This window comes from Camponotus vicinus, unplaced genomic scaffold, assembly GCF_025532165.1.
Source record: "Camponotus vicinus isolate PSW18456_S1 unplaced genomic scaffold, iyCamVici1.0 SCAF_12, whole genome shotgun sequence".
NCBI lineage: Eukaryota > Metazoa > Arthropoda > Insecta > Hymenoptera > Formicidae > Camponotus > Camponotus vicinus.
In genome coordinates this window covers 1,267,165-1,280,867 of record NW_028141948.1, presented here as the reverse complement: position 1 = coordinate 1,280,867, position 13,703 = coordinate 1,267,165, and the positions used below count along the sequence as shown (strand labels likewise).

Below are 13,703 nucleotides of genomic sequence, written 5' to 3'. Positions count from 1 at the left end.
AAAAATGTTTCTTTTGCAAGTTGAAATGATTAGATCTATCTAACCAGATAAAAAAAGTACATAAAGAGAAAAAATTTGAACATAGGCGTGCATATATAGATTTTATTAACTTTATTTATATGTGTATATATTTATATATACATATATTCTATTTTTGTCTTTAAATGTGTGTGTAATATTTATTAATAACTTGAAAAAAATTTCTGACAATGTATATTTAAATTTTATAGATGCCCAGTTATATGAAAAAATTAAATTATAATTCATTATTATAATAATTATGAAAAATGTAATTATAATTTATCCTTTTGTTCTGGAACTAATTTCTTAGCCATAGCTCTTATTTCTCTTTTCGCAATTTTTCCTGAATTTGTACGTGGTAATGCATTCAGAAATATCACTCCAGCACGAAGTTTGTATTGATCCATCATGTTATCTGCCACTAAGTCTATTAATTCTTGTTCTGTCACCTATATACACAATTTGATCATTGTAACATAGTACATTTGGTAAAACATTTTATACTCTGCATTAGAAAACAATCTATAAAAGTAATTATCACAGCACGTATATGTAATTAATGTTTAAATTATAATCTGTAATTTATTATTTAAAGGAAATAGAAACTTACAAGTTCAATAATAGTTTAAAGAACCGAGTAATCTTGATAGGAATATTAAAAAATTTTGTCATAAAATTTTTTAAAGTTTCACGCAACATTCTTAAAATTTCGATACAATTGATAAATAATGAATTAAAAAATTTATTATTTTATAAATATACTCGCGCTTTATATCCTTATCATGTCTGTAATAAGATTTTACCTCGGCTTCCGGTATCTTAGTGACGAAAGCAATAGGATGTTCATCGTTTGTTGCATGAGGCACCCCTATTACTGCAACTTCCAGTACTGCTGGATGTGACATTAAAACACCCTCGATTTCTCCAGGTGAAATTTGATGTCCTCTGTATTTTATAAGATCCTTTATCCTGTCTATAATAAAAAGTTCTCCATCTTCATCCATATAACCGATGTCACCTGAATGTAGCCATCCTAAAAAAAGTATGAATTTATTCTCATGATATATATTACACTATTATTATTAGATATTTTATTATTAAATACTTTATTAGATATATTACACTATATTATTATTAAATATTTTATTAGATTACTTTTTGTTAGAAATTACTCTGAATCATAACTTTGATAATATATGTCAAAATCAAAGTCATTTAGGAAAAAGGGAAAGTACACTAATATAAGAATTTAATATCATTTTTTACCTTCTTTATCAATTGTACTTTTTGTGACTTTCGGATTTCTGTAGTAACCATTCATTAAAGTCGGTGTTTTTATCCACAATTCTCCCAAGTTATTTGGACCAAGAGCTTTTCCATTTTCTACATCCACGATTTTTAATTGTACATTCTGAAGTACTATTCCACAAGATCCATTCTTATGATTCGAACACTGCATTGCGCAGTATCCGAATTCTGTCATTCCTAGATACGAAAGATGAATGATTGAATTTTCACTATATATTCTGTTGCTAAATATTGTCTTATTTTTGATATATATATATATAGAATAATTATATTTCTTACCAAACATTTGTAATATTTGAACATGTGATAAAATACATCTTATCTCTTCATGCACCTTCGGCTTAATCACTGCACCACCGAAGACTATGACTTTTAAAGTTGATAATGAAAATTTCTTTATATGACCCATTCTGAGAAGTCGGTTAATCATATTCGTACTTAGAAAAACCATAGTTATCTAAAGAGCAAGGCAAAGATGTTTTACATTATATTATTATCATATGTATATGCAAAAATATAAAATGCATACATTCATTAAATCATTTAATAAGCAATATTAACTATTAACAATGGTAACATAAAAAATATGATATTTTTTTGGTATTATAACTTGAGTTTATTTAAATTATTATAATGTAATATTTTAGTAATAATTAATCATTATAATAGATATATTCCATGAATGTAAGTTTTCAGATGATGTAAAGTTTTAACAGGAAATATGATAATATAGCAAATATTTTCCTAGGAGAGATAAATAAATTTAAATAAATTTATACAATATTGAAAACATTAAATTTTTTACTTAAATAAGAAATACATTATCTTATTAAGAAGTTCTCTCTAATAAGAATAATATCATTATTATTATTTAGAAAACATTCTTTAACAAAAACTCTAGTTATGCTGATATATCTCAATTATCATTTTTTTTTTGTTTTACCGGAAACAAATTTAAAATTATTCGCGCGTATTTATGCATAAAAAAAGTTTTTTATCCTTTATATAAAGAATTGTTCATCTTTTACGTGAAAATTCAATCTTATTGTAAACAGCGTTAATGTAATCTCATCTTCACGACTTTTACCTTATATTTTTCGATTAATGGGCATATCGCTTCTTCGTCGAATTCCGGATAAAGGATTATTTTGGCACCTTGCGCGATCGCCATCAAATTCATCATTACCCCGGTTATCCAATATAGTGATGAAAACCAAATCGCTACTGCATCGATCAAATATATATTTTTATCCTCGCTGATACGCAACAAACAGTAATTGGATAATTCAACGCCTTTCGGCATCCCCGTAGTGCCTGACGAATGCATGATGCACATTGTCTTTCTCATGTCGTTGCACTCGACATATTGAAAAGTCGCCACTTTATCATCACTGTACATGCTCAAAATATCAGAAAACGAAATTGCATTGAAGTGGTCGCCGAAAATTACAATAATAGGATTGCAATTGCTCTCTTTTATCGCGCTCAAGATAACGTTTACGGATTTCTCGCTGCAGAATATTACTTTCGGAGTAGTAAGCTGCATGAAATGCAATGTGTTTCCTAATATAACAAAAAAAATGCACAATTAAGAAAAGTTACATAAAATAAAAAAACATTGAGTAAAATAAATAATATATATAACATAGATATTATTATACAACTGAATGATAAATAAGATCAAATCTAATTAATTCAAGATAGACACTTATATTCGCTGCCATTGGAATTCTCTGATTATTAATCGAATATAATGTAACAACGTTTATTTTTAACTTTTATCGCAGCAGAACTCACGTAAGTCCATGTTTTCGTTCCACGGATTAAAGATTGCATTAACATAAATTGCTGCCAAGCAGGGCACGAAGGTATTAAAATGATTACTCGTGCATACAGTGACAACATCCCTAGATTCGATTCCTTGTTCTTGTAGCCACAACGCACATCTTATGACTTTGTTTTGTAATTCCGCATATGTAACTACTTGTTCAGTGCATACATCCAACTATGACATTATTGTTTTTGTACAAAGTGTCTTTAAATCATCAAATGTGCGTTTTATATTAAATTATTTAATCATTTAATTAAAATGACATTAAACGTATTTCAATTTCTCAAAAATGTTTACTTGTTATAAAATTTATATGTAAATTATATAACTATAATATTCAATAATATTAAAAAAATAAACTAATATTTATTATTAACTATTTTGATACTTGTGAGTTTATATGTTCTGTAAACATATTACAGAATCTCAAACAAAAATGTAAAAATTCTATAAAACCAAAGTTGCAATTATACTAACAAGTAAATTTAATCAAATTTAATAATACAAATAATGATACGTAAAATGATAAATAATACAATATAAATTAAATACAAGTATCAAATTAAAAAGCTAAGTGCAAAAACAGCAAAACATAAGTATTATTTTCAAAAAAGTTTGATTATATATAAATATATATATATAAATAAAATTTTTAAATCTATTGAATCTTTTTTGTGGCGTCATTTTCTGTAATGATCAAAATTAACAAAATAATATATGTCAAAGTAAAAATTAATTGTTTAGGAGAGCATACTTTAGTAAGATACACAATATATATCTATTACACAATATAAATCTATGGTAATAATATCTTATAAACACATTGATAAAAGATCGATTAATGATATAACATATAGATCCCCCTATTACCATAATTATTTATATATCTCTCCCCCAAGAAGTGTAATTGTATTATACTATAATACAATTTTTAAAAACATTTTGTCTGTTTTACTTTATATTAACACACTTAACTATAAAAATTGATTTTTCCTGAAACGTTCGATATTAACAACATAAGTGATTGACTTACATGTACGATTTTATCTCTATGACTTTTAATTTTATTCCACATCATTTCTCCAATACTCTTGCAGTTAGATGTAGTTATTTCTCCCTTATAAACGTTATTTTTCACAGTAAAAGTCTGAAAATAGTAGATAAATTTATATAGAAAATAATAGATAATGAACAAATAGTATAAATCTTTGCATGTCTTTATTGCAAATTTGCATTTCGTATTCTTAATCTATATCTTAACATATTAAAGTAACTTTTTGTTTAAATATTATGTAAAAATATTAATCATAATATATATGCACGATTGTGTGATTTTTGTACTTACCCTTGAGTCATTTGTAGTCATTTTACTGGAGAAATTGGAGAGTTTTAAATTTTAAATATAAAATATTTTTTGAACACAATTAAACGACGATGTAACAACTCCCTTTTTCATACACTAAAATATTCAAAGAATTAAGCTTCACTAATTTTTATTTACACAATACGATATCAATTTATTTCTTAAATTAATCGTATACTACTCACGAAAATTTCTTCATTACCGTAATGCTGTGATAAGAGAACATTAAAAAGGATTTGTACTGATATATCATGACACTGCGTGTATTCTCAATATTCTATCATTCACGGTTTGTTCGGTGTCATATCTCATGACATTATGCACTATTTCAAGTTAACAAGCAACAAAAATTTCTCTACTTTTATAAAGAAACCAGATAAGATTATTTGAACAAATATACATATATTGTGCAAGACATATTGAGCAAAAGAAAATAGTAATATGATAAGATAGTAGTAATATGACAATATGAAAAATATTTTTTAACTAATTATTTTTAATTACTTTTAATTACTTTTTAATTATTTTTATTAATCACATTTTAAATAAACTTTAATTACGCGTTTGTTTGTTGATTTAACAAGATGTCAATGTAGATTTTAACTGAAGCAATTTTTATAATTATAATTATTCTTATATTTATAATTATTCTTTTTTATAATTATTTGTATTTTTCTTTTCGTTCATATTTTATAGAGGAAAATATAATTTAATAGTTAACGATAATTTGATCGTTACTCTAAAAGAGAGAGCGAAAATTATTAAGAATTTGTGATACGTAAAATTCGCTTATCTTTTCGAAAATGATATTTCATAATGTTTTTCATCAAATGATATTCCTGTTAAATAAACAAATAAATGCATTGCAATACAGTACAATTACATATTGTGTTCAAGCATTCGATAATATTAATCGAATTCTTTTGCCCATGAATTACCTTTAGAAAAGATAGAATAAATATTATTATTTCTTTATAAAACTATACAACACAATCTTTTGAACATGATATTAACATATATTTAGATATGACGTATTACATAACTACCTCATTATGCATATATTATTATTTTCTTATAACTTTTGTAATCTTCCTATGCATAATGATTTGTTGTCACCATATTTATCTCTCTTTTAATCAATGTATGTGTGTGTATGTGCGCGTGTATTATTATGTAACGGTTATAAATATACTTCTTATTTTAGTCAAGCAAAACTTTTAAATATATGCGTATGTTGGAAAAAGAATATTGAATCATATTTATGAAACTCATTGCTGATTTATATTGTTGATCATAGCTAAAGCGGAACTTATTAGAAGAAACGCAAGCCGATTTCTCGCGGGAATGTGAATCAATCGAATACCATAGGTCTTTTTTTGAATCTCAATCGAGATTATTGTTTGAGAATGTAAAGTGAGGCAACCATTTATTTCATCTGCCGAAGTAATTATTCTTGATTGCCATTTTTCTGTTTCATTTTCTAATAATTGTTCTCTAATACGATATTGTTACTATATTGCTAAACATGTTTTCTAACTCTAATCGACTTAATGCAATAATTAATTTTACACTAATAGAAAAAGAGACGAAAATATCGTATTCATATCGTTGGAATTAAAAATATTTCACACAATAGTCTTAAATCGAATTATTATTTTATATTTTTCTCAGATGTTTATTTCTGCTTAAATATTTGTAATTTTTTTAATATAAAAATTTTTAAATACTTGTAAATTCTGCACTCCTTTGGCGAAAAAAAAGATAAAACTTTATAATTATTATAATTATATAATTGAAATAAAAATTAATATCTTATAATTACTAATACAAATTAGCAATTTAATGTAATAATTATATTAATGAATATAACAATTTTTAATTAAAAATATAATAATAGTTAAATAATTAAATATAAATATAATTCATTATTTTATTCAAATGCTAGTTTTTTTGCCATTGCTCTCAATTCTTTTCTGGCGATTTTTCCGGAACCTGTATAGGGAAAAGTATTCAAAAATATCACTCCAGCACGAAGCTTATACTGATCCATCATATTATTCGCCACTAAATCTATCAATTCTTGCTCCGTCACCTACGAATATAATAAAAAAATTGTATATTCTATTCAACAATTATTCTATTCAACAATATATATTTAAAAAATCGTCATACATCAAAGATGTAATTTGTATATGCAAATGCAAGTCGAGATGAATCGATTCTCGTTGTTAATTAAGTACGCATAAAAATCAAGTGCGCGCAAAAAATCTTTAAAATTGACTTTTTTCAAACACATGATACTTTGTAAGCAAATTTACACACATGTCTATTTCTAAAATATTTGAAGAATCAAAAGAATCAAAAATAAAAATCTTGGAAATAAGTTTATTAAAAATTATATATATGTGTGCGTAAATTTTGAAAAATTATTCGAATTTCCAAAATTATTCAACTTGCAATTATTAAATTACTATTTCATATAATTTTGTTCTGCAATTTTATTATAATTGCAATAAGATTATACCTCGGCTCCGGGCAATTTAGTGACATAAGCAATAGGGTGTTCATCATCCATTGCATGAGGTACCCCGATTACTGCAGCTTCTAGCACTGCTGGATGTGACATTAAAACAGCTTCAATTTCTCCAGGTGAGATTTGATATCCCCTATATTTTATGAGCTCTTTTATTCTATCGATAATAAAGAGTTCTCCATCGTCGTCGAAGTAACCGATGTCACCCGAATGCAACCATCCTAAAAAAATTCAAACTTACTTTTATATATATATCATATTTAATAAAATTGAAACGTTGCTTAATTTATTGACGTAAATAAAAATATGTTTTTGGCTCTTATGCTATTTTCTTTTTAATTTTTTGATTACTTGAGCCAAATCTCTAATTATTAAAAATATGTTTGTACATAAATAATATTAATTTAATTCAATTTAATTATATATTATATATATTATTAACATTATCAACATGCGTGCGCATAAGAGAAAAAGTTTTTTTACCTTCTTCATCAATGGTGCTTTTTGTCGCATTAGGATTCCTGTAGTAACCATTCGTTAAGGTCTCCGTTTTTATCCACAATTCTCCTGAATTATTCGGGCCGAGGATTTTTCCGTTTTCTGGGTTTACGACCTTTATTTGTATATTTTCGGCTACTGTCCCGCAAGACCCGTTCTTATTATTCCAAAGCTGCAAAGTTCCAATTCCACAGATTTCTGTCATTCCTACATAAAAATACAAAATAAATAATCAAATTTGTATGATAAATTTTATTTATTATATATATTATCTTGTTTCTTATATATTGATATTGTATTTATAATATTTTATTAAGATGATACTTACCGTAACCTTGTAATATTTGAACATGCGGTAAAATACATTTTATTTCTTCCTGTATTTTTGACTTCAATATTGCACCACCACAGATTATAACTTTTAAAGATGATAAGGAATACTTCTTTATGTAACCCGCTTTAAGAAACCGACCAATCATGCTCGTGCTGAAGAGAATCAATGTTATCTGCATAGTAAAATAAAAAAAATTTGTATTGCAATATGCTGGTCACGTGAAAATGTAAAGAAATGTTACATAATTTATCGAAATATATAAATATGTAAAAAAAGATGATATTTCCAATGTTTTAAAAACTCTTGTATGTAACTTAAATTGTCAAGTATTAACACACATATGTGATTTGTTGTGGAAATAGACATTTCATATACTAACACAAATCTCCAGATGATAAATAAGTTTTAACAACAATTAAAAACTTCTTTTAATAAGTTTATCTAATATTAACATTAAAAAGTATAACATTCTAATTCTGATATGTCTCATTTATTGTTCACTTATATGTTTTTAAATCATAAAAAGACAGAGATTTAAAAATATTCATTTTTAAGATTTCAGAGAAAAAAAGAATCTTATAAATGAAATTATTATCAATTTAATATTATCATTTACAAGAAATTTCCACTAATTTATCTTATGCTTAACTTTTACCTTATATTTCTCGATCAGTCGACATGTCATTTCTTCATCGAATTCCGGATATAGAATAACTTTGGCACCCTGCGTGATCGCTTTTAAATTCATTAGTATTCCGCTTAACCAATAAAGCGATGAGAACCAAAGTGACACCGCATTAGTCATATGAATATTTTTATCCTCACTGATGCGTAATAGAGAGTAATTGGACATTTCGACTCCCTTCGGCATCCCCGTGGTGCCTGACGAATGCATGATACATGCCGTTTGCTTGATGTCATCGGGCTCGATATATCGAAAATTCGCCACTTCTGTATCCATATACATATTCAAAATATCAGAAAATGAGATTGCGTCGGGATGATTGCCGAAAATCACAACAGTGGGATTGTAGTCAATTTCTTTTATCGTACTCAAGATAACGTTTACGGATTTCTCGCTGCAGAATATTATTTTCGGAGTAGTTAACCGCATGACATGCAGTGAGGTTTCTAATAATAAATAGCACATAGTTAATAAAGGCTTTCTAAAATAAAGAATACCAAAACACATAAATAATACATAAATATTATTATATAATTAAATAAATGAGACCAGATTTAATTAATTCAAGATAAATAAAATTTAATAATTTGCTTTCATAGAAATTATATAATCTTTGCTTATTAATCGAATATAGTGTAACAATTTTTAAAAAGTTTTATATACTGTCATCGTTAGAACTCACTCAAATCCATATTTTCGTCCCATGGATTAAAGATCACGTTAATATAAACTGACGCCATACAAGGCACGATAGAATTCAGCTGATTATTTGTGCACACGCTGACGACATCGCCAGATTTGATTCCTTGATTTTGAAGCCACAATGCGCATCTCACGATTTTGTCTTGTAGCTCTGCATACGTAACTGCTTTCTCAGTACATGCATCTAACTATGATATTATTGTTATTATAAGGAGTGTCTCAAATGTGTGTTTTATTGTATATTATTTAGTCGTAATTAAAATGGCATTAAATAAATCTGAAGTATCTTGTGCAGATTTTCGAAAATATTTATTTGATATGAAATTAATATACTAATTTTATTTATTCAATAATATTAAAAATAAGCGGTTTTAAATCAATATTATTTAGCTATTTTATTTTGCCTGTTTGTATAACGAAAATTATAAAATTAAACACGGATACAATTTGTATCTTCTATATTCTATCGATATTAAAATAAAATTAAATATAAAAGAATGAAAATTTTATGAAAGTGAACTTTCCAATGAAATTTTAAGCAAACTTAACAAAATTTATATTATGTTTTTTTCAGAATTAATTTTTTTTTAAATGATAAAAAGAAATATGTGATATCTTATAAACAATGATAGAAGCGCGATTAATAGTAAATAGATCCTATTATTCTCGTCATTATTTATATCTCTCAACAAGTATTATACAATCTTGAAAAATATTTTTTGTTTTAAAATTGTTTCCTAACTTCCTTAAATACTATATTCTTAAAAAAATCTTTTTTACTTAATAATTCTATATTAACGTCATGTCTAAAGGTTAACTTACGTGTGCAATTTTATCTGTATTGCTCTTAATTTTAGACCATATTATTTCTCCAAGGTTCTTATAATTAGTATAAGATATTCTGCCTTTATAAACATTATTTTCCACAGTAAAATTCTAAAAATAATAGATGTCTATTTTTTTAATTAATTACAAAATTTTTACAAATTTTTATAGTAAATTTGCATTTCATCTTTAATGCTCTGTGCATATCTCACTTCATATTGACAGTAGTTTTTTATTTAAATATTATTAAAAGATCATATTCTCTCTCTCTCATTTTACATACCTTTGAGACATCCATTTCGCCGGAAATATTTGATTTTTAGATCCTAGGTATGAAGCGTTGAATATAATTAAAAAACGATATTGTAATTCACTGCATCATAAATAATTTTTATTTTGATCGTCTCAATTAATTCAACGAAATTCGATTATTAATGAAATGAGCATAAGATAAATTTTAAATTTTTCATTAAAATGAAAAATGTCTTCTTTTAAATAAATATTGTATAGTTTAATATCAAAGCAAGAATAATTGTGATATACTACATAGATAATAGGTATAACTTTAAGCAATTTAATTACTTCAAAATTATTACGTAGAAAGAACGGTACTGAGATACTATTATATATTTCATGCTATGATAATAATTTTGTTAATAAAATTATAAAACTAAAAAAATTAAAATGTATAATTTTTACAATAGTTGTCCATAATCATACAAATTGCATATTTACCATGTAAATTTATGATCTTTAATAACATTCAAAAATATATTATGTTACTATATTATGTTATTTGAATTGCACATAAGCTCCTAAGCATATGTCCAAGTTAAAATTAAATAGCCGGATTTGTCAAATCTGAGTTACATATTTCATTTGTCTGTTCTTAACGATTTTTTAAATATTTTATATGCGCGATTTTTTATTGATTCTTTTGTAATATTCCGTAAATAAATAATAAAAAATATAGCAATAAAATTTATGTTTTATAGCGTCAAGATATAAAATTTTTTGAGTAAAAAATAGGCCGAGAAGTCTTTCTCAGACGTAATGAGATATTTCAAGCCATCTGTCTATCCCTTTAACTTAAAAAAAAAATTAAAGAAAACATATTAACATAAAAACCTATTTGAAGTTTCTGATAATAGTATTTTCATTTTTTTAATTTCCGGAAATACCGGAAATAGCGTACAATTTTGAATGGTAACATGAGGCAACATGGGTATTGTTGGATAGAACTTTTAAAAAGAAATAATTTTTACTTGAAAAAAAATTTGATATCACTTACCGTAATCCAGAAATAATCAAAAAATGCTTGTAATTGTTATGACGTTCGAACTACACAACCTCTTCTCTCAAAATATCGAGTAAGACTCGTGGTTTACGAGCCAAATATATTAAACACGAGTCAGATTCATACGGATTACAGGCCAAACATAGACACGGATGATTTGTCCCACTGTAACCTTACTCCTTATGGCATACGTATCTATCGCATAGAGTAACTGATATTTTTTTTAAGTTACAGATGATTTGATACGTTTTTGATAAGAACTATGCCTTTTTTAAATGAAGAAATACATTTGAAATGTTAATGATTTCGGGGGAGTGCTATCAAAATTATTTGACTACCGAGCGCCTTGAAAAATTCAAACGTCATAACAATTGCAAGTGTTTTCTTTTAACTTATTTCTCTATAACAATAAGTGATATTAAATCTAAAGTCACGTGAAAGAAAGGAGCGGCGTAAATATATTCATAGACAAACATCCATATACACACATATACACATGCATACACATGTGCATTTATAACATCGCAATAAATGCTTGAATCGATCGTGTGAATAATAGACTTAATCAACTCTTTGATTTATATAACAAGAATACCTTTATTGCTCTATGTGCTTTATGAACAGAGATATTACAATATGCAAAGTCCAAGGCATCTATTTGAAAAAAGTAAAAAAGTAGCTATTAAAAAATAAGAAAAAAGCTTATAATACTAAGGAAACTTGGCTCTTCTATTTATTATGAAACATTAAACGATATATTATTTTTTATTGATATTGCAATATACAATTCTCTTGCAGCAAGCTATTTTAGTTTCAATTATCTTATTACTTTTATACTTATTTTATAATTAAAAATGTAAAAATATAAAAATTGTTGTGCATATTATGCTTTTAAAAATCTATTATTTCAGTATACAGGCTATAATTGAAATATCAATGAGATTTTAACATTAGAAATAATAAAAGAAGATATATAAGCAAGACTCTAGCATCAGAGATATAAGTCCTTAGAGATTTCTTATTAAATACATCTCTCTCTCTCTCTCTCTCTCTCTCTCTCTCTTTTTCTCGTGTTTTAAGCTTTTAATATATCTATTTACAACAATCATGTAAATGTTAAATTATTTCATAAGAAAATTGCTGTTAGAATCGTGGATTATGTTATTCCCGCTCATAGTATGCAAATTATGTGGATCATTACATGCAACAGACTATATAGACGTTTGTATAAACTTTCAAGAAGAATACTCGAAATAATGAAATAAATAATTATTTATGTTACAAGTTTTATAGACAAAAATTAAAATTTTTACTTAAGGCTGTATGAATATAAATATAGATATTTTACTGTCCTACAAGTTAAAATATAATATAGATATAAATATAGAATAAATAAAAATATTTTTTGGCATATAATATAAATATTTTTTGTGCATATATGTATGTGTCAATAATTACTAAAATGGAATTAAACATTTATCTTCGATAAATCGGATTACACAGAATGCAATGATATATTAGTGAATAAGTTTATATTAGTAAAATGTCACAAAGTAGAAAAACATACCAGTCTCTGCAAAACAAAGTTATGAATAATTTTTTAGGAATCTTGAGGCATCTTAAGAAGACCGATCGTTCGTTCCTATTTACATATTAACAACAATAACTTGTTTTTCTTTTTTTATAGTATATTTTATAAGTATTTTATAAGTATTTTATAAGTATAATTTTATAAGTATATAAAATATACTCCCAAAAAAAATTTTTGTAACGAATGAATACGATTAATACGTTAAAAATTATGCTCACTAGTTGTACACTATTATATACACTGAAATGAATATTGGCTATGTCCTACTATCCGCGTCTGGAAGATTATTTATTGCATAGAATAGAAATACATCATCCCCTCTACTTTTGTTGTTGCGTAAGATCGTTAAGAAGATTATTAAAAAGATTTGAATAAATATGTCAGAGAGGGAGACAAAAAAAATTAAACCAATATGTAAATATATGTAAATATATATATGGATATTGTATTTTTTCTGTAAAACTCAAAAAGTTCTTCTCTTTCTTCTCATTTTTGCTATCTTATTTTTTATTTATTTATTATTTTTTTATTATTTTTGCTATCTTATTTTTCACTTGTGCAAAATCACAAAAGAATTAATAAAGATTCGCGAAATATACCAGGAACCGGAGGTCCATCATTACAGGAGGAACCATCAAAATAGACAAATAAAATTTCTGGCTCGATTATTTCATATTATTTAATTTTAAATGCTTCGGCAATGAAGTCTAAGCAA

The 13,703-nt window shown here is 25.6% G+C and overlaps 1 protein-coding gene across 1 annotated transcript; it reads right to left on the bottom strand.

Moving 5' to 3' along the window:
* Positions 1-82: 82 nt before the first annotated feature.
* Positions 83-13,265, bottom strand: LOC145963175 (uncharacterized). The gene is made up of 17 exons (XM_083084862.1): positions 12,965-13,265; positions 10,384-10,426; positions 10,098-10,211; positions 9,256-9,463; positions 8,544-9,019; positions 7,883-8,060; positions 7,540-7,761; positions 7,048-7,277; positions 6,455-6,615; positions 4,506-4,530; positions 4,194-4,307; positions 3,127-3,334; positions 2,417-2,892; positions 1,609-1,786; positions 1,288-1,506; positions 825-1,054; positions 83-470 (listed from the first exon to the last, which is right to left on the bottom strand). Exons 2-17 carry the CDS (start codon positions 10,396-10,398, stop codon positions 294-296), a joined length of 3,231 nt encoding a protein of 1,076 aa, XP_082940988.1. The 5' UTR covers positions 10,399-10,426; positions 12,965-13,265; the 3' UTR covers positions 83-293.
* Positions 13,266-13,703: the final 438 nt, after the last annotated feature.

Bases quoted from the DNA above. Each gene is read 5' to 3' on its own strand.
- LOC145963175 (XM_083084862.1), bottom strand. The intron at 9,020-9,255 runs GTGAGTTCTAAC...ATTTATTATTAG, and splicing joins GGACGAAAATATGGATTTGA to AAACCTCACTGCATGTCATG. The intron at 7,762-7,882 runs GTAAGTATCATC...ATTTTTATGTAG, and splicing joins TCAAATATTACAAGGTTACG to GAATGACAGAAATCTGTGGA.